The 24,785-nt window shown below is 42.0% G+C and overlaps 1 protein-coding gene across 1 annotated transcript; it reads left to right on the forward strand.

The window, feature by feature from the left end:
* The first annotated feature begins 308 nt into the window (after positions 1-308).
* dok1b (docking protein 1b) lies at positions 309-23,200 on the forward strand. The gene is made up of 5 exons (XM_037684150.1): positions 309-624; positions 15,828-16,148; positions 17,985-18,066; positions 18,157-18,329; positions 21,304-23,200. Exons 1-5 carry the CDS (start codon positions 568-570, stop codon positions 22,684-22,686), a joined length of 2,016 nt encoding a protein of 671 aa, XP_037540078.1. The 5' UTR covers positions 309-567; the 3' UTR covers positions 22,687-23,200.
* The last annotated feature ends 1,585 nt before the right edge of the window (positions 23,201-24,785 follow it).

The following is a 24,785-nucleotide window of genomic DNA, read 5'->3' on the forward strand; positions in this document are numbered from 1 at the left end:
TTGAACTAAAAGTTAAAAGGACCGTAAGATGACAAAAACAGAGGAAGTATGCTGAGCTATATTTCAGAGGATAATGTTTTGGAAGAAATGAAAGAAATGTCAGTGCGTTTCTATCGGGGGAATTCCTGTGAACAAAGTTTAATAATTTAAAAAGTGTGAAAGATACAAATATTAAAAGTCAACATTATTCACGCTTCGATTCTGCAGTTAACCAAGCTTTTATTCTGAAAGCGCTAACAGGAAGTCGCTCGTTGTGTCTCGGCTCGGTCCACTCGGACTCAGAACCTCGCAGGAGGAGCGACAGGAGACGCGCAGACGGTGCAGCCGTCAACATCGGACAGTTCTTCGGAACCGCTCGGTGTCTGTTCGGACCTTTTTATTCCATTTAACCCCGCCGCCATGACACCGTGGTACCAGCGCGTGACGAGGAAAACGCTTTAACGGTCGAGGAGCGGAAGTGAAACACGGAGGGAAGTTGTTGGAAATTAAAATCCCTAAAAAAAAAAGTGATTTTATTCGGACAAGTTCGGTTGTAAAGTTTATCCCGGAGCATCAGAATCTCGGGGCATGGACACAAACGTGAAGGAGGGACAACTTTATGTGCAACACCAAAAGTTTGGCAAGGTAGGACTTTTACTTTCATGATGCTCAAATAACAATCCTGACAATAACAAGCTTATAGTGCAAATTAATCAGCTCCACGTCCATGTAGTGAGTTACACAACAAATCTGTATAAAAATGGTAAATATTCAACATAAACCTGCTGCAAGAGGACAAAGTCAGTTTTACTGTGTCAGGTCAATTTAAAATGGGTTCAGTAAAACAATAACAATAACAATATTGGATTAGAATCCAATAATAAACCAGTCTGACGTGCAAATACAGAGTGACCCAGACTCCTCCTGAACCTGCAGCAGCAGGAGAACTGAGAGCTGCTCTCATCACGCCTGGTTTTGTTTGTTGTGGCGCTTTGGAGCAGAAGCTGCACAGCTGTGTCCAGATGTTGCACACGAGGAGAACCTGGTTTTTGTTGTTTACGAGCGTACCCAAAAAGGTGCAGGAAAACTAATAAAACCGGACGTTCCCTATTAAAACAACAGCTCCATCACAGTTAAAGACGAGCAAAGAGGGTCTTTGTTTGGTCGTCTCTCTTGGTCATATGACACGAAACAAGTCTGCCCATGTTTCCTGTTCTACGATGCATATTCACACTCCCCGACAACGTCTCGTTGTGTTTTTATCGACTGAGAACAAACCAAAGTAAAGGACGTTGTCGTTTCGCAGATGTAACCCTGGAGGGGACACAAAAAAAGCCCAAGTGATGAAAGAAAATAGAACAGGAAGCCGAACACCAGCAGCTCTGAGAGTGTTGAAACTGGTTTGAGGTTTGTTGACAGGAATTATGCAATCGTTAGAACTGTCAGTGGACATATGCCTTCACACACACACACACACACACACACACACATATATATATATATATATATGGCTGGTTGCCATGAGCATGGTTGGAAAATGTGACATTGAGTGTGCAGCGGTAAGGTCTGACCCAAGTTTCTGTTTCAGAATGTCGATTTGTGAAGTTCTTACTGCAAGCTGTCAGGATGTGCTTCACACATCGAGCTGTTGGGCTGTAATAATAGACTGATGCGCTTCTTTTTTTATCACAACGTTTTCCACAGTCTTTCAAACATCAATTGAACTCTTTGCGAAACCAATAAAACTTTGAAAGGGCTAGTTCAGTTCTTTTGAAGGAACCAGTTGTAGTTGTTGATAGCTCTTTTAACAACCTCAGTTTGGAGAAATAGGGTTCAATTCTAAGCTAACAATTGGAGAAGAGCAGATTTCTACCATCTTAAATGTTTTTGCATTCATTTCTTTCTTGATAAAGAAACCCATAGTTATTTGCGAGCACAAATAGTGGCAGCAGCAGCTAGGCGTAGCACTCCCAGCAGGAATATTCTGTATTCTTTCAAACTTGCATTCATGTTAAAGTTTATAGAACAGCTTTCTTAGTTTTCATGTCTATAAATTACATTATCATCTGCATATGTTTGAATGTTACAACTAGAGCATACGGATGGAAGATCATTAACGTGTAGAGAAAATAGTAGTGGTCTGAGGATAGAGCCTTGTGGAACTTATGTCGACAACTTCATAGATGATTTTTGATTTTGTATACAGAGACTGAAACTGATTGGACAAATATGATTCAGTCCATTTAAGTGCACGTGAAGAATAATTAATAATTATCCATAAGCATGAACAGTGTCCTGTGCTTAGTTCAGGAAAGAAATCCGGCGCCAACAACATTTACTGTATCTGTTGGAGTTTCTTGTGGTCTGTAGAATGACAGTTATCGGTTTCAGTTGAACAGCTGGGCCTAATGCCAAACTGCTCAACAAAATGAGCCAGTTTCCAAGAGATGTGAGATCTGATTATTGTATTTTTTGCTGTATAGGTCGCAGTTTTTTTCATAAATTAACATGCGACTTATACAGCGAAGCAACATATTTTCGTATTTTTCCCCATATTTATAACTCAATTTCTGGCTGAGATCTGACGATTTCATTCATTCTGAAATGGAAAATATTGAACACTACCATTTCTAGCCACTAGAGGGCCCTTGACCTATATGGCAAGCCAAGTGTCTCATTAATAGGTAAAAGTGGCTATTAATGAGACACTTAGCTTGCCATAGAAAGCCACCTTTGTCTCACTCTGGAACTCCTGGAACAAACGTCCAGTCAGCTGCATTTCACCGTGCCGCCCAGGCGAAATGCAGCTGATTTGACATTTAAAGTGCATTTATTAAGGAAAAGTTAAACTGAGACACACCTTTTTTTATAATTTCGAGCAAACAAATAATTGTTTTTAAGTGTTATTCTTGTTAAACTCTTGACAGGGTCCTCCTGTGCACGCTCCATTTGGCAGCCAATCGGCACAACACCGGCCCACATTTCCGGGTTGTCATCGATGACACGTACCAAACGCGTCAGCGGTCACGCATAATAGATGCAACTTATACGGCATATTTATGTTTTTTTCCACTATTAGTAGACATATTTAGACTGATGCGACTTGTACGGCGGCAAGTACGGTAGCTACAAGTGTGTTTTAAGCAAAAAAAATTCAAATTTGTAAATATTTGATTTTTCTTCGAATGTTCAAACACGACCTTCACTCCTCAGTCTCGTAGCCTTCCTCCAGTATGGCTAAAAAATGTAGACCAACGTGCAGCAGTTCATGCTTCCCACATGGCGTGCTAATTTTGTCCTTTACTCATGCAGGACTAATTCAAATAGCACACGTCTGAGCACAACAACAAAGTGTTTAAAAGCAGAGACGGCAGCAACAAGCACTAACTTCAGCTGCCACTTTGGGGTTTAGGTAAACCAAAAGTCCTGCAGCCAAAAACCCTCTGATGAACCAGAGGCTTCAGGTGCAGAGACATGTGCTGCTGCTAACTCTGCTAGCAGGTATTACTATCGTTATTCACTGGTTCAAGTGGCTCAACATGGAGGTGGAGCTCACCCATGCCCACAGTTTCTACAAGATAATCAATCAATCAATCAACCTTTATTTATACAGGTAATTCCCATTGAGCCTCGAGGACTCATTTACAAGAGAGACCTGATTTCAACAAAGAAAGATGACAACAATGGACAACAGCAACAACCATAAACAGTTATAAAAAAAAAAAGCATACTACAGTTTTTTTATTTTTTTTTATTTTTTATAACAAATAGGATGGCTAAAAGGAAAAGGTAACAAAACAAAAAACAGCTAGATTCCAAGACAAATGTAGAAAACTAACAACAGGAACATGTCAGCATTGGACCCTGCCAGGAGTCCAACAGATTCTTAAAGACACTTAGAGAGGTCAAGGTCGAGAGCTTCAAATCTTTTTGTAAGATATTCCAGGAAACTGGAGCGGAGTAGGAGAAGGCCCTTTTGTCTAGTTCAGTCCTCACTGAGGGAACACTGCAGGTAATAATGTCCTGAGAGCGCACGCTGTAGCTGCACTCACGCAGAGACATGTAGGAGGAGATGTATGAAGGCAACAGACCAAGAAGTGATTTAAAGATGAAAATGTACCAGTGAGAGAGTCTGCGTGAAGTTAATGATGTCCAGTTAACCAGTGAATACTGGGTGCAGTGGTGGGTACGATAATCACAGCCAGTTATGAGTCTTAGTGCACCATGATAGACAGCATCCAACATCTGCAGAGTTCTTGTAGGAGCGTTCATGTAAATAATGTCACCATAATCAATGGAGGGAAGGAAAGTCACAGATACAAGGCGTTTTCTAGCATTCAGGGTTAGACAGGATCTGTTTCTGAAAAAGAAACCCAGTTTAACTTTCAATTTCTTTATCAAGTTTTCCACATGGAGCTTAAAAGAGAGATGTGAGTCCACCAAGATACCCAAATATTTATAGGAATCAACAAACTCAATGGGGACACCATTTGAGGATAGAATCGGAGGAAGAACTGCTGGGACCAACTTCCTATTTGAAAAAAGCTTCCCTTTGGTTTTGTCGGCATTTAGGACAAGTTTGAGGCAAAACAAATCAGTCTGGATGATGTTGAATGCAGATTTCAAAAGCTGGAAAGCCTTAGCAACTGTTGTAGCTCGACAATAAACAACTGTGTCATCAGCATAGAAATAAATGGATGCATTAGGGATGTTCTTACCTACATTATGTATATAGATTGTAAAGAGGGTGGGTCCTAAGACTGAGCCTTGTGGTACACCATTGTTGACTGTTAAATAACTGGAGGAAGTACCATTATGTTGAACACATTGCCTCCGGTCTGAAAGATAATTAGAGAACCAACCAATGGTGTGATCTGAGAAACCGATTTCTGAGAGTTTATGACACAAGATGTTCTGATCCACAGTGTCAAAAGCTTTAGACAGGTCTAAGAAAAGTGCAGCACAATAATCCTTAGCATCCAGTGCTTCAACTACGTCATTAAGAACCTTCAGTGAAGCAGTGGTTGTGCTGTGTTGTTTCCTGAAACCAGATTGATGTGGAGGTAAGATGTTAAATGAGTCCAGGTAATTTTTGATTTGAGAGTTTATCAGTTTTTCTAGAACCTTGGCTAAAATGCAGAGTAGCATAATCCTTTCAAAATAAACCTTTCTTTTTGTTTTTACGTAATATTTGTGGGGAGTAGTTTGAGAAATAAAAGCAAAATATTCACGTTACAAGAACTAATATATAAAAGTGTCTACTATCCACTCATATTAGCTCAAACCCGTCTGAACAGGAGTTGGTAAATACGGTAAATATTAGGCTGTTTAGTTGTAGTTTAGAGTTTTAAATTCATGACATATGTAATTATACCCCATCGACTGTTCTTTGTAAATGTAATTACAGTTTTACAAACTGTCACCTGGATTCGGTCTCTTTGCAGCAGAGCGGCGCGTTAAAAACACGATTTTAGCAGAAATTTGCGTCTGAACGCGCACCAGCTTGTCCGGTTGAACGCCCACGCTTTAATGTCGAAGATGTTCGGACGTGTTCACCTGGAGCTGTAGAAATCTTTCGGTCATGATTTTTTTCCAGCTGCCACTTCAGCAGAAGGGGAGTGTCACGTTAAACCAGAAATACGTTCCCTCAGGCTGCAAGATTTCTAAAACAGTAATTCACGTTTGGTGTCTGATGGATCAGTGGAGTTTTACTGTCAGCTCGTTTTTTTTGGGTTGTTCTTCGGAGGCGTAATCGCTCGCACTAAGTGATATTTCCCAGAAATGCCGCACTAAATCATTTGTAATAATGATGACGTTAAAGTGTGTAATCCTCCAAATATACTCTGCTCTGTGTATTTTAAGTCCAACGGTGAGATGGTGTCATGTGAGGTTAGTAGTAACAGTTTGTATTCTAAGTTTTATCATCAACCTTTTATTATCCGCGGTAAAAAAAAAAAAAAAAAAAAGGCGTATGATAATGTTTTTTAGTGTCTTTTAGTAAAATAATTCACAAAAAACTGTAGAAATCATATAGAAACTTGCAGAAAGTAATCACTGGATGTACTTCTACAACTGATTGCTTTTTGGGTCACACCGATCCAATATGGCTGCCATAACAAACTGACATTAAGATACAAAATTGGCAAAATTTAATTGAATTTTACAAGAACTGAGCTAGAATTTGGTGTAGTAGCAGAGAGTCATTCACAAAACATACTCTGAGTGTGCATGAAATTCCCCCCAAAATTATTTCAAGGTCATATATATATATATATATACTCTGAATTATAAGAAAATTAATAAAAATTAATGAAGTGCATAAACAAAATGAGTATAATTTCTCATTGATTGTATATTAGTATGATTATATTTGCATACATGACCAATAGATCAGGATCTAAAAGAAGAAACTAATTTTAATATTTTGATGACATTAAAAAAAAAACAATAGTTCAAAATTTAATACAAGTTTAAATGTTTAATAAGGCGTAAAAATCACTTCAACTCTACTATTTCTTTGAAGTATACAGTAGTCCCTCGCCACTTCGTGGTTCGTTCATCGCGGACTCGCTCTGTCACGGTTTTTCAAAATAAGATTGGACATGACACTCAATTGGCTGACTGACGGATGAGCCGCACGATCAGCATGGATTTTTTTATTTTAAAATAATTATTTTTAATTATTTAGCACCTGCTGCAACTGTGTGCAGCCCACACTCGTTCTGCAGCGGAGAAGTGGGCGTGGCCGAGAGCGCAGAGAGCAGCCGAGGCAGAGAGCTGAGTTCATGACATTCTGTGCTCTCTTAGAGCGTTTAGAAACATTATATTTTATAAACATGGTTTAAAATATTGCAAGAGTGTGGGAAGGGGGTAAAATACTCAAATAAACTACTATTCCTACTTTGCGTTTTTTTCACTTATTGCGGGGCTACCGAGTACGGATCCCCTGCGATAAACGAGGGACTACCGTATTAAATAAATTTGAAAACATGGGGGAAAGCAAAAATAAATGGAGCAAAAATATTTCTTAAAACATTGTTATTGTGGGAAAAGTAATAGTTGGCTTATTCGGTCAGATTATGAAAGGCAATGCTGCACTAAACTGTTGGTAAAGATTGTTGATGTTGGACTTTTTAAAATTTAATACACAACATTAATGCTCAGGAAGTGCTGGAATGGCCTGAAGCCGTCTGAGGCTCGTAAAGAAAATGACGTTTATTAAAATGACTGTTCATTTCTGTGCACAAAGAACTACCGGTACTTCCCTGTGTGCACGACAGCACCGCTCTGAAAATCACCTGGAATAGTTGATCATCGTTGTGGCCTTAAGGAACTTTGTGAACTGCTGAACCACTGTAGGATGAACACGTATGCACTGATGAGAGTGGCATTAAAGCGTTGTACACGTCGGCTGTTTTGGTCCTGGAGTGGCATGTTTCTGCTCCAACACCTGAACATTTTACATCAACAGCTTCCCACCAAGTGTCCGCAGGAAGCCCGTTCATGGCTCATCAGTTTGAAGCAGGAAAAGTGATCTTGGAAACGTTTACGAGCTCGGTCTCAGATGTAAACACGAGGATAACGTCTGACTGAGAAGTACCGGCGTAAACAGTTGAAACAACGTTTAAACTCTTCCGGTTGTTGGGGAGATTCTGAAACTGGTTCATCCGCTGTTTTGACTTTCTCATGCCTCCTCGACATCCTCTGTCTGACTCACTGCCCACAGCTTGATGAAGTATGCACTCATATTTTTGTCGCGCTAAAATACATCCCTGCATAAAAGTATACATCGTACTTTTTTATGCAGACGATATTTAGGTTTACAGTAGAACTCAATTTTTCTCCTCAGTTATTTAAGCAGGTTAAAAGCTATTTTTTTATCTTCAATAAAACTCATTTAACATTTGAGCTTGTTTATAATACTTAAAATAATAAGTTATTTATGGCAGTGTTGTTAGTAGCATAGAATTGCTTCAGTTAATATTTTATAACCAGCAATGAAGCAAGAACTTTTCTTCCCACTCCGTCATGTAGTTCCTTTTAAAATGTGTAAATATACATTTAGTGTTGATTCTAAGTGAGGTTCTGTAGGAAGTTGTGAACAGTTACTCTCTTACCTGTTATAGGTAGGTGTATAAACAACGACGAAACGGTTTGATTCTGACCAGTCCAGCGAGCTAACCGCTAGTTTCATGCGAGGCCAAGATCAACGCGAATAGTCGCCATCTTAAAACAATTTCAGTTTTTAAACATTTTACATTGGTTCATCCAAACAACTTTTCTTTAAAACCTCAATGTTGCTGTCAATTTTTCATCTCATGGCTTTTTAATATAATTATTCTGCGAGTGCAAAGAGCAGCGGCAGCTAGCTGTAGCACTTTTGGTGCAGAATAACAATATTGTGATATTTCTAATTGAAAGTGGATGGCGCTATAATTTTTTTTTAAATAGTTCTCAAACTTTTATTTTATTTTTTTAAACCTCCTTTTGTCTTTGGGTCAAAATGAAGGTCCAAGTTTTGGCGTCAGGGGTCACTTTGACCCAAGGACAGCAGGAGGGTTAAAGATAGGAACAGATAAGATTATTAATAGTTCCTAACCTTTCCACCGAACACTACTTTAAAAGATCTCACCAAACCCTTGAAGGTTAGTTTGCGAGTTGTGAAGACTTAAAAAATTCAATATTTTCTTTTTTTTTTTTTTTGGACAAATAGGTCTCCAACTCCATCGACCTTCGCGGACTCGCTCTTTTGTGGTTTTCAACGTAAGATTGTACACGATACATGATTGGTGATGGGGAAAGACAGACACCACCCCCACCCCGCCCCCTCCTTTCTCTTTCTGAGGCTGTCACAGCAGAGTAGACACAGACCCCACCCTGCCCCTCCTTTCTCTTTCTGAAGCTGTCTGCTGTGACAGCCTCAGAAAGAGAAAGGCGGGGGAAGGTGTGGGGTCTGTCTTTCCCCATCATGTCCCAGAGACGCACAACAGGCAGGCGTGCAACAGAGAGCCTCAGAAAAAGAAAGGAGGGAGCGGGGGTTTGTCTTATACCTGAGTGAGCCACACGAGCGGCATTGATTGTTTATTTAAAATAATCGAGCGCGACCCGAACCGAGCCTTTAGGAACAAGAGCAGGAACAAGGATGCTGGATGCTTCAGGCACGAGGCGATCAGACAGTCTGACAGGGAGGCAGAGACTGGGGAGCGCTTAAGAAGGGCAGCGCACAGGTGCAGCAGGAGGGAGACTGGGAGTGACTCAGGTGATGAGCATGAGTGTGATTACGGTGGAGAAGTGGGCGTGGCATAGAGTGGAGTTCATGACACCATGAGCTCTTTTAGAGCGTTTAGAACATTGTGAAGAACATTGCAAGAGTGTGGGAAGGGTTCATAAAGACTTAAAATATATATAAATACTAAAATAAATATAACGTCCCTATTTAGCAGATTTTCACCTATCGCGAGGGTGTCTGGAACGTAACCCCCGCGATAAGTGAGGGACTACTTAATAATGAAATCAACTCCTCGTAACATTGCTGTTTGCGTTTAATTTTACAGTTTGACCTAAGTTGACCTTCTTGTAGATATAAGGATCTTCGCTACAATCCCCCTCCCCTCCACTAACACCCTGATGTACTGAGATGGCATGCACACGCTTTGTAGAGGTGAAGCGTTAAATTGCAAAGCATTAATTTGATTCCCCCAGGGTTAAAGCAGCATATTTCTCTTTTTAACCCTCACTCACTTTTCTTTATGCCCCCATTTTCATAAACACCCATAACACATTTCTCCTTTGTCGCTTTAACGCACACCAGCAGCAGCAGACACGCTCTGATAAGCAGAAATACCTTTACACTTCTATAAAAAGCACACCGATGAGCACTTTCTGCTCCTGATTATGTTCTTCAGTGTGTTTGTGGCCACTGAGAGCGTCAAGTGGTTTAGTTCGACATCAAAAAGAGGAATGAGTCTTATCTGTCTGCATGCTGCGCTGAGTCTAACATAAATGTTACTGCAAGGTCTTGCATCTCAGTGTATTTTTAGTCGTGCAGATTTACCCACAACCCAACAAAATCAGTCAAACTGCATCATTCTGTGTATTTTAGGCACCGTTGCCGTTTCTGTTGGTCAAATGTTGCCTTCTCGCTGTCCGCTGACTTCAGCTTGTACCAGGCAGGACATTGGTGAGGAAGTTTCTTCGCATCTCTCTCTGTGTCGTGATGTCATTTGCATAATTTCCACTCTCTGTAGAAGCCTGCGACGCTCTGCCGCCGCCTTATACGGACGAGCTGCTTTCACACGTTTTAGAAGCGACAAGGGTTGAAAGTGTCGCACCTCGTACGAGGAGATGTCCGTACGAAAGCTTTTCTTCACGACAGTAAAAACAGATGGACGCTCAGTCGTTCACTGTCTGAGCCACACCTGGACGCAGAACGAGGAGGCAAAGAGAATCCTGGGTAATGACCATCCCACACATTTCCTGTCCTCACTGGCTGTTAGCTCGCAGGGTGTTGCACATGTGCAGACTTACGAAACAACAAAGTTAATATAGACGCCTCCATAATGACAACAACTCTTCAGGTCAATCAGTTTTGACGCTGGACCTGACTCGTGACGTATTTACATACAGTAGGTCCCTGGTCATGTCAGGCCTTTGATTCAGAAAAGAAACGGGAAACAAAACCTCAGGAAGGACAAACAACCCTGTAGATACTACACACCCTGTAGCTGCACCAGGGCTATCGTGCAAATACCATAAACGTTTAATTGTACCGACTCACGTGCTGCTTGTGTTCATGCTGTGGGTGATAGCAAAGAGTTGGACTTTTAGAGTTCATCCATTACCAACAACCCGATGCAGAGGAAGCAAATACACAAATAAAGTACATTTTCTTTTTATGTTTACAGTTTGAAGGATGGGTTATAAGTTTATTAAAAAATACAACAAAAGAAGTTGCAGATTAAACTACCAAAGACTGAATGCTCTGAGTGCCGCTTTGATGATTTTTAACTTTTGACACTAAATTACTGCAGTATAGAAATTTCTATTTATTTATTTTAAATAAAATGCCAACTTTTGCTTGAAGTTACAAGAAATGTGAGAAGCGTCCTAGGAATGAGAAATAGCTTCAAGGTGGAGGTGGGAGTGCATCAAGGATCGGCTCTGAGCCCCTTCTTGTTTGCTCTGGTGATGGACCGACTAACAGATGAGGTCAGGCAGGAATCCCCGTGGACTATGATGTTTGCAGACGACATTGTGATCTGTGATGAGAACAGGGAACAGGTGGAAGAGAACTTGGAGAGGTGGAGGTATGCACTTGAAAGGACAAGATCGAGCAGAGGTCACAAACGTGCAGGATTTCAAGTACTTGGGGTCCACTGTCCAGGAAAATGGGGGGTTGTGGTATAGAGGTGAAGAAGAGAGTCCAGGCAGGATGGAATGGATGGAGAAAAGTTTCAGGTGTAATTTGCAACAAAAGGGTGTCTGCAAAGATCAAAGGAAAAGTTTACAAGACAGTGGTGAGACCAGCTATGATGTATGTTCTGGAGACAGTGGCACTGACAAAGACAGGAGAAGTGGCAGAAATGAAGGTGTTGAGTTTCTCCTTAGGAGTGACAAGGATGGATAAGATTAGGAATGAGGTCATCAGAGGTACAGCACAGTTTGAACAACTGGGAGATAAAGTTGGAGAGGCCAGATTGAGATGGTTTGGACACGTCCAGAGGAAGGACAGTGGGTATACTGGTAGAAGGATGTTAGAAATGCACCTGCCAGGAAAAAGACAAAGAGGAGATATATGGATGCAGGTAGAGAGGACATGGAGGTGCAGAAGTTAGAGGATAGTGAGGAAATGTGTTTTTTAGGCTGCCGTCATGCTGGATGATGATCCCACCACAACAAGTCAGCCACGCTGTGGATGGTATTCGCAGGGTCTTGGCGACGTCTTCAAATGTGTATTGGGAGCACGATGGAGCGCAACTGGTCCAGGATGGTTTTGAGTTTGCAGCGAACATCAGGGTTGTGGTGTTTTGTCATCGTGCTGGCTGGCAGCGTGTGTGGGTCCTGAGCGAAGTGTCGTGGCAGTAGTTAAAGCATCTATTGTATTTGTTTCACTTTCAGTATTCACAGACTTTCAGAGTCAAAGGACAACTTGTTGACAAGTCACTGTGGAAATAGCAGAAGTGGACTCATCAAACCGACTGCAGTTCAGTTATCATTGTTTGGAAGCTTCTTCAATATCACGCATCAGTTGATCAGTTGAATTAAAAGAAGTGCTTGTAAACGGTAAAGTGAACAACAACGTTTGTCTCCTGTTCTCGTCCAGACTCGGCGATGAATTATTTTTAGCAGGACTCCAACTCCCACACTGATTTGCATCATATATGGACTTTGAGCCACACGTGGGTCATGATAAGATGTACTTTTATGATGTTTTTAGTTGCATATAATCAGACATGGTAAAAAAAACAACAAAAAAAGAACACCCCACTGGTTAGAGAACATATGATGATTTAAATCTAACGTATGCGCATGTTTTGTGTTTGTCCCTTCCAGCTGGTTTTTCCTGCTGGTCACAGTGTTTTTATAAAGTTGCTGACCTTCCTGTCACAAGCTCTGCTCCGTTATTGTTCAGCTTCCGCCATGCTGCATGAAGAAATTTAAAATCTGTGAGTAATGTAATGAAATGAGGGTTTTTTTTTTTTGGTGGTGGGGGGGGACAACACACAGCTTAACAAAAATAGAGGGATTCCCCAACTTATACAAGAATTTAGCTGTTCTGTGCACATGCACTTTAATGGGATATGTGACCAAAAGTCCTGCGTTTAATCAGACTTTCTGCATCTTATGTCAACTGAACATAAAGATAAAACTTTATTGATCCCGAAGGAAATTGTTGAAACGCGCGTGTTTAACACCTGCAGTCCAGGTCATTGTTCAGTGTTGCGTGCCGCGCTGTTTGTCCTTTTACAGGAAGAGATCGTTGTTGGCTGTGACACGATAAGCCCGTCTCCCAGATTTAACCCAAGCGCATTTTAAAATCATTCAGGGGGTTCGAGCACATAAAAACCTGGACACAAAGAGGAGAAAAAGGTTAAAATTTAGATGCTAGCCCCCTTCATTCATCCTGTAAGTTACTTTTGTCACTAAAAATCTTTAAAGGGAAGCTTCACTTAAAATTAATACAACTTTTTTTTTTAAAGTCATTTACATCCTAATGGTAGTGAAATGATAATTATATAAATTTTAAGGAACACATTATCACTACGTTGTTTGATGATATCAAAATGAGTTGAATTAATGTATTTTCTGGCCTGTAAGTCCAAAAATGTCTAATAATTTGAAAAAAAAAAAATCCATAAATATGTGGCTTCACCGTATACGTCACATCAAAGGCCACTATTCTTAGTGACCCTTACTGTCTGGTGGTTTTTATGACTTTGTTTAGCATGGGTATTTTCAGGTACAGTGAGAAGAGGCTACAGTAAACAGGAAGTCAACTCTCCCTCAGTTTCAACTCTTATACATCAGGTCTTAATAAATGTTGCGTCGTGCGATTGTTTTCAGCTGCTTTAGTGTCAGTAACTCAACATCACGACTGTATGAGCCTCTCACGGTGTTGTCGAAGAGCTTCCTTGCACTTTTCTCCAGCGCGTGGGTTTCGCGGAACCGTCGACGTGCACAGCTCTCGCTGCAGCATTTAAATCCGGCTGAAGTTTGTCGTTGGAACACATCAATTCTTTCCTCTTTCAGCCACGCTCTTGTTTTGGTTGCACTCGAAAAGTCTCCCAGGGCGTGTTAAGACGAAGAACTCGGTATGGTTCAGTACTGATGTGAACGTCTCGGCTGGTAAAACTACAGCTTTGATTTTGGAGGAGATCCGTGAGCGCTGAGCGACTTGTGTACCCACGGTGTGCTGCTGCTGAGCGAAACAGTAATGTGTGCAAACTGCATTAGATTTTCACCACATTCCTCCCACATGAGGCCTCAGTCACTAATATAGATTAAAAAAAGACAAAAATGTCACTTTGACTCATATCCTGTAAAGTAGGGATGCACAATACTGGATGTTTGGCCGATATCCAATATGCCGATATGTTAAAACTTATTTGGCCAATAACCGATACCGATATTTTTCCCGCTAGCCCTACTCACAGAGACTACGTAGCTTTCTCTGCTGTGGAATTAAAATACTACATTATTCTGCATGCTCTTTGTCACTTTGTCCTGCTACCAAATGACAATGTCAAAAAGAAGGCTGAAAATAATTTAACACTATATAAATATATATTTTAAAAAACAGCACCGTTTATATCGGTGTTATTTTGATGGGCTGTCCGATATTTAACTTTATCGCTAATATCGGCCGATACCGATACCATGCTGATAATATTGTGCATCGCTACTCTAAAGCACGGGTGTCCAAAATGTGGCCCGAGGGCCATGTGCGGCCCTTGCAGTGATTTTGTGCGGCCCACGACTGCAGTTTAGGAATGGTATCATTCCCGGCCAGCAGGTTTAAAGGTTTCTGCAAATTAGTTGGTAATCCATTTTTATATAATGTTTAGGTTTAACAGCAAATTAATCTGCTGTAGCGACTGACAGCTGGATGATTTTTCAGCACTTCGATCAGCCTTTTGGGCCGTCCATGGTCCTCAAGGCTGATCAACCCTTTTAAAAGACACTTATTCATATTACACCTTTGTTGCTAAGAACAGACTAAAATGAAGTTTCCAAACACAAGAAAACAACAAACATAGACCCAACAAATCAAATAAACCAATTCAATTCAAAAATACTTTATTAATCCTGAAGGGAAATTAAATCTTGTTGCAACTCGTTATCCTCGTTTCTTTAAGATATTTTATAGATACTGACGGCTGTAGGCAGGAAGGATTTCTAGTAAAGGTCCATCCCACAGCGGATCTGAAGAAACTAGCTGCAGATGTCGTCCGATCCGTCCACCCAGACCTGGCAGGCCTCTCGGCTCCTCCTGGCTGCAGGACCGCCCTAATGCCAGGTAGAACTCCTCCCACAGCAATGGACACTCCTCCCAGCAGCCTGCCGAGCTCCTCGTCGCTGTGGACAACCAGCTTCAGGTGCCGGGGGACGATCCCGGTCCTTCTGCTGTCACGAGACGCATTTCCTGCCATTTCCAGGATCTCCGTGGTCAGGCACTCGAGCGCAGCTGGCAAGGAGATGGGAATGCATCCATGGCGCCTCCTTTTCAACTCATTTGGGATGTGGGGCTGTAGCTGAGATATGATTTGAGATGTTAATCAGCTGCTCCCAGTTGTCATAACAAATGTCCAGAACTAAAACGGTTTCAGTAAAAATCCTTCCAGTAAATCCTTTTTGATAAAAAACACACGTTTAGTGTTTATGAGGCTTTTAATGTTTTGGATCTACAACAATCGAAAACTCTTTCTCCACCAAAATTAGTAAACTTTTGTTCTTTCTCCAACATACTGTTCACATTGAGAGTTCACATTTTTGTGGCCCACGAGTCCTTTCATGTGGATAGTTTTTGCCCACATATGAAATTGTTTGGACACCCCTGCTCTAAAGAAGTGGCTACGTTCTCCTCTTTTCTCTTTGGGTCACATCGTTCATTCATTTGGACTTTTACCAGGAGAGACGAGTGTTTTGAGACGAAAAGTATTAATATTTCTGTCTGCTGTCCAACATCTTCCAGCCTTTCCACACTGTCAGGTACCTTTCAGTTTTAGTTTAAACCAAGCCGCACAGTGTCCAAAATCTTGTTTTTCTCATTTCTAACTAGAACAATGTAAAAAAAATAAAAAAAAAAAATAGAAAAGATGCTAAGATTCTTTTTTGTTTTTTCCCATCAGAAATGGAAGAAGAACTGGTTCGTGCTTTACCCCGCCAGCCAAAATGGCATCGCCCGCCTTGAGTTCTTTGACTCCCCTTCGGGCGGGGGCGGGTCCGGCGGAGGCTCTGGAGGCACCTCCAACGAGAAAACCAGGAAGCTGGACAAGAAGATCATCCGCCTGTCGGAGTGCATCTCCATTCTGCCCACTCTGGCCGATTCATATCCCAAAGAAAACATGGAGGCGTTTTGTGTGGAGACGAACGACAAGATGCACGTGTTCGCTGCGGAGAAGAACGCCGCCAAGGAGTGGATGCACACCATGTGTGAGATCGCCTTTCAGGTGTGTTTATACCTTTATTTGTACTGAATACATGGCTGACCAGTATGCTCAGCTGGTTTGCAGAAAGGAAATGGTTTGCAGCAGAGCAGATGGGGGCGGCAGCTTTTAAGACTTCCTTTTTGTGTTTAAAGATGTTTGTCTCTTCCTTCTACTTCAGCGCTCGTCTTTAATCGCACAAAGGAAGAAGCGAAGTTTGGTGAAAAAGCTGATCTTATGTTTAAATATTAGTTCAAACTATGAGTCTTTTTGCATGTGTACATAAAACCCGGGGGCGCAGGCCACATTCTCTGCTGCCTCTGCTCACACACGTTTGAAAACCTGAGCAGATTTTCTAAAAGGACGCCAGAGGAAGTTTCCAGTAACAAGAATTAATCTGGTTCGTTTTCCGTTCCATCCTCAGACTTTTCTGACCTTCTTTGTCCACTCCATCCCTCAGTGGCTGCTTTGTCTGACTTAACCCTAAAAGAAGCAAAACACTAGCTAAAATAGAAAAGCACTAGCTAAATGTAGTAAACAGCTAGCAAAAAGCTAAGAATAGCAAAAGCCTACGAGCCTAACCTAAGAGCTAGGAGTAGCAAAACGCTATTTTTAAAAGTTAAAAGCTCAAAGTAGCAAAGGGGAAACTAAAAGTTAGAAATGACAGAAAACTGACGTAAAGTAACAAAACTAGCTAAAAGCAGCAAACAACCTTAAAAAGAAAAGTACCAAAAGGCTAGGAAAATTTAGCAAAAGAATAACTAAAAGCTAAAAGTAGCAGACCGATAACTAATAGCTAAAAGTATCATTACACTGTCAAAAAGCTAAAAGTATCAAAAAGCTAGCTAAAGCTAAAAATAGCAACTGTCTAGCTAAAAGATAAAAGTAAGAAAATACTAGTGAAAAGCCAAAGATAGCAGAAGGCCAGCTAAAAGCTAAGCATAATAAAAGCCTACTTAAGAGCAAGGAATAATAAAACACTATTTTTTAAAGCTAAAAGCTCCAAGTAGCAAAAGGGGAACTAAAAGTTAGAAATAACAGAAAACTACCTTAAAGTAAAAAAAAATAAAAACTAGCTAAAAGCAGCAAACAACCTTAAAAAGAAAAGTACCAAAAGGCTAGGAAAATTTAGCCAAAAACAAAACAACTAAAAGCACAAAGTAGCAGGTTGATATCTAATAGCTAAAAGTATTACACTGTCAAGAAGCTAAAAGTATCAAAAAGCTAGCTAAAAGCTAAAGATAGAGGCCAGCTAAAAGCTAAAGTAGCAAAGGGATAACTAAAAGTTAGAAATAACAGAAAACTATCTTAAAGTAACAAAAAGCTAGCTACAAGCAGCAAACTGTTAACCTTAAAAAATAAAAGTGCCAAAAGGCTAGGAACATTTAGCAAAAGAATAACTAAAAGCTAAAAGTAGCAGCTAATAGCTACAAGTATCATTACACTGTCAAGAAGCTAAAAGTATCAAAAAGTTAGCTAAAAGCTAAAAATAGCAAAGGTCTAGTAAGAAAACACTAGTGAAAAGCTAAAGATAACAGACGGCCAGCAAAAAGCTAAAATAGCTAAAGATTAACTAAAATATCAAAAGGCTAGCTAAAAGTAGCTACAATTATTAAACAGATATCTGTCTATGGAGAAAACATTTGTTAATAGAGTTAAATATTTTGAAACCTATAAAAGTTACAAAAAACAAACGTCATAGCACCCATCTCTTGAATGAGCTGATTGGAAATATGAATGGCTAAAGTGGTACAAAGTATGCAGAAGTAGCTAAATAGAAATAATAATAATAATAAAAAAACAAGGAAAATTGAAAACAACAGTGTGAATGCTGACTCAGCATTTCTGTGTGATCCACAGGGAGGGAACGGGAGCAGCAGCACTCCTGGACTTCAGGACATGCAGATGTCTGAAAATCTAATCTACTACTCCAGAGAGGAGGGTAAGGCATCCAGTTTGTGTCATGTGACAGATCCGCAGGGATAAAATAACTTCTGTAAGAAATGTAAGAATCGCGTCTCTTTCAATTTAGTGAACGAGTTCTGGGTGGCCGTCCAACGCACCGAGGCGTCCGAACGCTGCGGGCTTGCAGGAAGCTACTGGCTGAAAGCAGAAAGCGACGTGCTGATCTTGAAGGAGCCGAAGACAAAGAGGAAAGTCCTGGTGTGGCCCTACAAGCTGCTGAGGAGATATGGGAGGGACCGGGTGAGCGCCAGACCCCAAACAAAACCCAACACGGACAAAAAAGAGGAAGTTTAAATTTAAGCCCAAACTGCACAAGCGGCCTTACGAAGGAAGCATAAATAGCATCAGCTTATCTGCTTGTGGTCGGAGTATTTCTGTCTCTGACATTTGTGGTTATTTAGTTTTGTATGAAACTTTGATGTGTCAAAGCTCTAGCACAAGACCGAAAACCTACAGCTGACCTCAAAAATGTCCGGGTCGTCTGCAGAACTAGCCTTGGTGACTTGATGTTATTCATCTGCATGAAAGAGGACGGCCCACATTATGTTTAGGGTGGATTGTAACAGTACAACGTACAACCGGAACATTTTGAAACGTGGAAATGACGGTTTCAACATCAGTTTTGTAACATTCTCCATTAGTGATGAATGGACCAAAGTTTAAAACTTTTTCCAAGTCATGGACTAATTTCAGTCGAGGCATTAACCCAAGTCAGATACCCGACATCTTTCCTTGGTTCTAGGTTCATAAACTGGAGCTAAATTAGTCCCTTTTGATGTTTTTTGTTGCTCATCCACATGTAAATCAAAGACAGTAGTCCTTCATTTATCGCGGGGGATCCGTACCCTGAAGCTCCGCAATAAGTGAAAACCTGTGAAGTAGGAATATTAGTACAAGTAGTAAGAAGTAGTTTATTTTATTATTTGTATATATAGATATTAAGACGTTTTAAACCCTTCTCACACTCTTGCAATATCCTAAACAATGTTTCTAAATGCTCTAAAAGAGCACAGCATGTCATGATTTCGGCTCCCTGCCTCCTCTGCTCTTTGCCACCTGCAAGCGCTTTTGGCCACGCCCACTTCTCCGCTCTGCACGCTGATCAGCTGATCAGCTGCAGCAGGAAACACAGGTGCTAAATAATTTGAAATAATTTATTTAAACTAGAAATTCCATGCCGATCGTGCGGCTCATCCATCGATCAGCTAATTGTTGTCACGTCCAATCTTATTTTGAAAAACCGCGATAGAGCGAGTCCGCGATAAACGAACCGCGAAGTAGCGAGGGACCACTGTAATACAGACAAATCCAACCTTTTTTCTGGCCTCAAAGTTCATAAGAAACCTGCATTAAATTGTTATTTTAAGCAAAATGAGAAAAATAAACACAATTTTTATTTAAATTATAATATTGGTGGGCCTTAAAAGATGTTTACAAGGGCCGGATTTGGCCCACGGGCCTTCAGTTTGACACGTGCCAGAATGTTGCGCTTTGATGTTTAAACTGTGAAGAAATCTACGACCAAAAGAAATGCTAAAGCTCCTGCCAGTGACTCATTGTGGTCACCATGGTAACCATGCACCTGTGTCTGTCACTGCCTGACTGCACCTTTCAAAGACAGAGAGAAAAGCAGAGTAGAAAATAAGCCTGAGACAAACAGTTTTGGAAAAGCTAAACTGTAAGTGGCAGAAGTGTCTGGTCATCTGTCTACAGTGTTGTATGTACAACATATGACACATTCAAAAGACTTTTCGTGTCCAGTTTTGAAGAGATAAACGAGAGCTCAGATATGATGGAAGCCAACGAAAGTTTGGGTGTGTGCACTCTGCACTCAAATGGGTTTAAAAGAAAATCGTGTCCTTTAGTGGCGACAGACACAGTGTGTGAAAGAAGACAAAAATACCCAAGTTTTAATGTTTAAACCCTGACCAGAGTGTAACATTTGTGCAAATAAGAGAAGTTGTTTGCAAACATTTTGAAAAGGTCAAAGTGACTCATCACACTCGTAAGTTGAACATTCTGTGGAAACTTCTCTAAAAATTTTAAAATGTAAGCTTTGCGTTACAAACATCCATCCATTATCTTTACCCGCTCCTTTCTTTTTGGGAGGTCACTGATGTCCATGTCCAGCAGTCACTGTGCCAGAGGCAGGGGGACACCCTGGTCTTGTCTCCAGTCCATCACAGGGACACATAGAGACAAACGAGACAAACAACCATTCACTCTCTCACTCACCGAGGGACAATTTAGAGTTACCAATCAGCCTAACATGCATGTTTTTGGTCTGTGGGAGGAAACCGGAGTACCCGGAGAAAACCCACGCATGCACGAAGAGAACATGCAAACTCCACCCAGAAAGGCCCCCTCAGTTGAGATTTGAACCGGGGCGACCTGCTCGCTGAGTGACGGCAGCTCTACTAGCTGCACCACCGTGCTGCCCCGAACATGAGTTGTCAGTCAAGTAAAGCAAGTTTCTGTTTTAACTTTGAATATTGTTTCTACGGTGAAGTGTTGTGGTAAAAAGGAGATTCCCAGAACAGACCAAGGTGTAGTTCATCATCTTTGGAGAGCAGTCCAGATTCACAGAACAGGCAATTAGAAGATTACACTGTTTTCATTGCTTTCATCCATGTGGAACCCTGACCTGCTCTAACTCTCTGGACTGGACAAATCAGTTTTATAGAGTAATCTTCTAGCCCAGGTCTCAGCTCCTCCCCTCCATGTCCGAGACGTCATCGAAAGGTCAGCTTGCAGATGTGTGAAGTGGATCTGAGACACGTCACTATATATCAACTCTATCATGTCAATATCTTATCAAACAGCCCTTGAGGATATCAAAACAACCAGTTCTTTCTGTTCCTCACTGACTGGTCCCAGTAAGAATGATTACATGGAACCGTTTATCGTTCACAGTCACAGTCAGTAAATAGGACAGAGTATAATGTTTAAATCTTCTTCTGAAGTAGAACACAGATGACGCATGATGAATGCATGAAAGTACACATTTGTCTCAACATGAGCTTGAGAGCTCCAGAGGGCTAGGTCGAAGTCCTGACATTTTCTTCAGGGAAATATTTAGTTTTTTGCTAATCTCGTGTACGTTGCACAGTGCACTTCTACCAGTAGTTGTAGGACGCCCGTTCTTGATTAATACACGCATTTCTCAAACCATGACTTTCACATGAAGTGTGCTTAATTTTATTTCTTTCTCCAGGTGATGTTTTCTTTCGAAGCTGGCCGCCGGTGCGACTCAGGTCCTGGCAACTTCACCTTTGAGACGAAGCAAGGCAACGAGATCTTCTCGCTGGTGGACCAGGCCATCCAGTTACAGAAAGATCTGGAAAAGGACCACCACCTCAGTGGCCCCCAGAGCTATGACCCCGACTGCCCGTTGTCGCTGCAGCACATACGGAACGCCGTTCCCGGTGGCGTGACGTCAGGAAGTGGGGACAGTAGCAGCTGCAGCAGTCGGGAGGCGGACGGCGATTCGGGCGGCAGTAAGCCAGGCTCGGCTGATGGCGTTCTTGGAAAGAGAGAAGGAGGTGATGGAGGAGGAGGAGGTGGTGGAAAGGGGCAAGGAGGAGGAGCAGGACTCAAAGGGCGGAGCTTACCAGAACCTCCAGGGATGTTGGGGGTTTTGGGAGGAGGTGGGACACCTCCACGGTCTCCTAGGGGGAAAGGTATGTCCTCGCCTGATGAAAATGCTGGTCTTTACTCTGAGCCAGTAGACTCGGTCCGCATGCCCGCGCATGGTTCTGATAGCCTTTATTCTGACCCAGTGGACATCATTAAAGTTCAGAACCAAACCTCCAACCCATGCACACCCCCAGTGCCAACCCCACGCAATCGACCAACAGGAGACGATGTGTCCGGATGCAGTGTCCCAGGCGATCATCATCCTGGATTAAGCAACCCCAAGAAGGTACCGGACCTATACTCACATGTGTATGACCAGATCGGCCAGGACCTGAACCAGAAAACGAGTGCCCTGAACCTGAACGGAGGTGTGGGGGGAGGAAGAGGAAAAAATAACAACAGATGCACAGGAGGTAAAGCAGAAGGGTCTTCATCACCTCCTGGCTCGTCTTTGGATCACATCTATGATGAACCAGAGGGCTGCGCCAAAGGAAGCTTCGTGCAGGGTCATTTAGGGATGACTGTTTACGATGAGGCCCGTTTGGAACCTCCCATCCAGAGGAGACAGGAAGAGACCGGGGGCCCAACAGGACCGGAGGAGACCTACAGCACCTCCTCCAAGGGGAAGCCGTCAGAGCCCCAAAGACAATCTCCAAAGCAAATGGGCCCAAATCGTGGCACACCACAACTTCCAGCACCACGATGGGCCAAACCTGCCACCGCTCCCAAACCAAACAAGGGTCTTTTTGCGAAGAAAGAACCGGTACCCCCACCCCCTGGAAAACAGGGGAGTAATGTGAACAACAACAACAATGTGTGGAGCGCTGGAGGAAGCGGGAAGGAAGTGTACAGCATAGTGTCTAAACAGAAGCCTCCGCCTGCTCATTCGTGGTACAAACAGAACCGCAAGGCGCCGCTGAGGTCACCTGATATCATCTATGACAACTTGGGAGACATTTGACTTTCTTCTTGGACTCAAAACTGTTTGTTCTCTTTCTCAAAAACAAGCTGAGGAGAAAGCTCTCAGTCAGCAGGAGATTCGTTAGCGCCATCGGTGGACTGCAAAAACTTTCTGAGCTGCTTGGTTTGTTCAGAGCTAACCAGCTCTAAACTATGAGGAAAAACCACATTATGGCCGCATTTTGAAGCAGCTGGGGCAACCACTGTTGGGCCACCCTGCATGTGCAGTGTAGAGAGGGAAAGTGTTTGCACGGTCAAACCCATAATTGGTTACCGAGCCACAGTGTGGCCGAAGCTTTACTCAACCACACAGAAATCCAAGGGATGGCTTCACTTTAACAAGCTGAGAGAGCGGCTCCTCTTTTCTGGGCTTGGAGTCCTGTTTTGCACTGTCATTCAGCTGTAAAATGTGAAATAGAGAACGATGGCCAGGAGTCACTGTTTGACCGGACCGGAGTGCGTTGGTGACCAGGACTTTGCCAAAAGGGGAGGATCTTTTACAGTTTTTTGTTTTGTCGGGCTGATTTGAAAGCCACTCTGTTCTGTGAGGATCCACAATTTCTCCTCCTCCACCATAACCCTCAGCACTGGCTCTCCTCAGGGCTGTGTGTTGAGACCCCTCCTGTTCACTCCTCTGAGGCAGCCATAGCCAAAGTGGTTCAAAAGTGGTTTTTAATGTTTTGAACCACTTTGGCTGTGGCTTATCACCAGCAAACTTGTTGGCCCACTATGTGAGTGTGCTGCTTGTGGGACTGAGTTTGTTGTGGCTCCTTGGACTGATGAAGTCCTTTGCATGAAGGACAAAATGGCTCATCAAAAACAGAAACCACGTCCAGAGGACCTGACTGAACTTTGTTGGATGCAGAAAAATGGTTTTCAACCTTGGACACTTAAAGGAGAAGCTTCTGAGGAGCCGATTCAGGCGTTGGAAACACATAAAAGGGTTTAGTACGCAAATATCTTTATGCACAAGATATATTTTTGAATTCTGAACGTTTTTTTTTAAGATAAACTAATCAGTTCTTTGTAAAGTGTTAGTATATGTGTATATGTATGTGCTAGAAACAGCTGTGCTGTCTGTGAATATACCTGAAAATAAAAGTGGGTCTAAAAACACTCCAGATATTTCTCCAAAGTGAATCTTTAAGTCTATTTGTGTTTGACCTCATGCTCCGATTCTCTTCCTTCTGACACACTTTGTTTTTTTTCAGTCAAAACGAAACACAAAGACGCTTTTCTTGTTTTTCTTTTCCCCTTTCCTTTCGGCTCTAATGGTGTTGACCGGTTGCCGCGGCGACAGATAATGGTGGCTGGTTTGTGTCGGACACTCTGTGCATTTTAACAGCAGAGGGGTCGGCGGGGATTCAAGGTGGAGGATAAAAAGAGAGGAAACTTATCCTGAAATGAGAAAAAAGGGATTTAAAGACAAAGAAAAGGTGCTGACAGGATGAATAGCTGGATGAGTCTGCGTCTGCTTGGCTCTCAAACAGGTACAGACTGTTCGTTTTTCTGCGGCTGCTTTTCATCCCACCATTTTTTAAATGTATTTTTTGGTATTTTTTCCCTTCACCTGCTGCTAGAGCACTTCCAGCGCAGGAACTGATTACATATTTCCTTTCAGACAGATCGAAGGAAGAAAAACAGCAAAAAGAGCTTCTGGTTCTCTCATTAAACTCCGACTGAACTCGGTGGAAAACGAGAGAAAGTGGAGAAGGAGGACTCTGTACTCGTTTTTTTTAAAATATGTTTGAACACTTCCTCGTTGGAAAGTCCAAAATGAGCCGTTTACCTTTTTACAGCCCGTGCGTGTTTGTGGAGAGAGATGACTTTCACCAAATTCAGCTCATAAAACGACACGAGGTGCAACGAGCTTGACTCTGACGTTTGTTTTGATCACAGCCGTGTCTCGTGGTTCAGCACGACTACAACCTGCAGCCATTTTGTTTCTACAACCTGGAACGTTTCTGTTTTGTGTTTTACTAAACTGGTTTAATTTCTCACCATCACTGTACCAGAGGATATACCAAAATGCTTGTTTACACATATTTTTTCAATCACCGAAGACTTACACGTGTTGTTTATTTATAGTATCCAATTACT

This window comes from Nematolebias whitei, chromosome 1 (assembly GCF_014905685.2).
Source record: "Nematolebias whitei isolate Nwh7 chromosome 1, NemWhi1, whole genome shotgun sequence".
Classification (NCBI taxonomy): domain Eukaryota; kingdom Metazoa; phylum Chordata; class Actinopteri; order Cyprinodontiformes; family Rivulidae; genus Nematolebias; species Nematolebias whitei.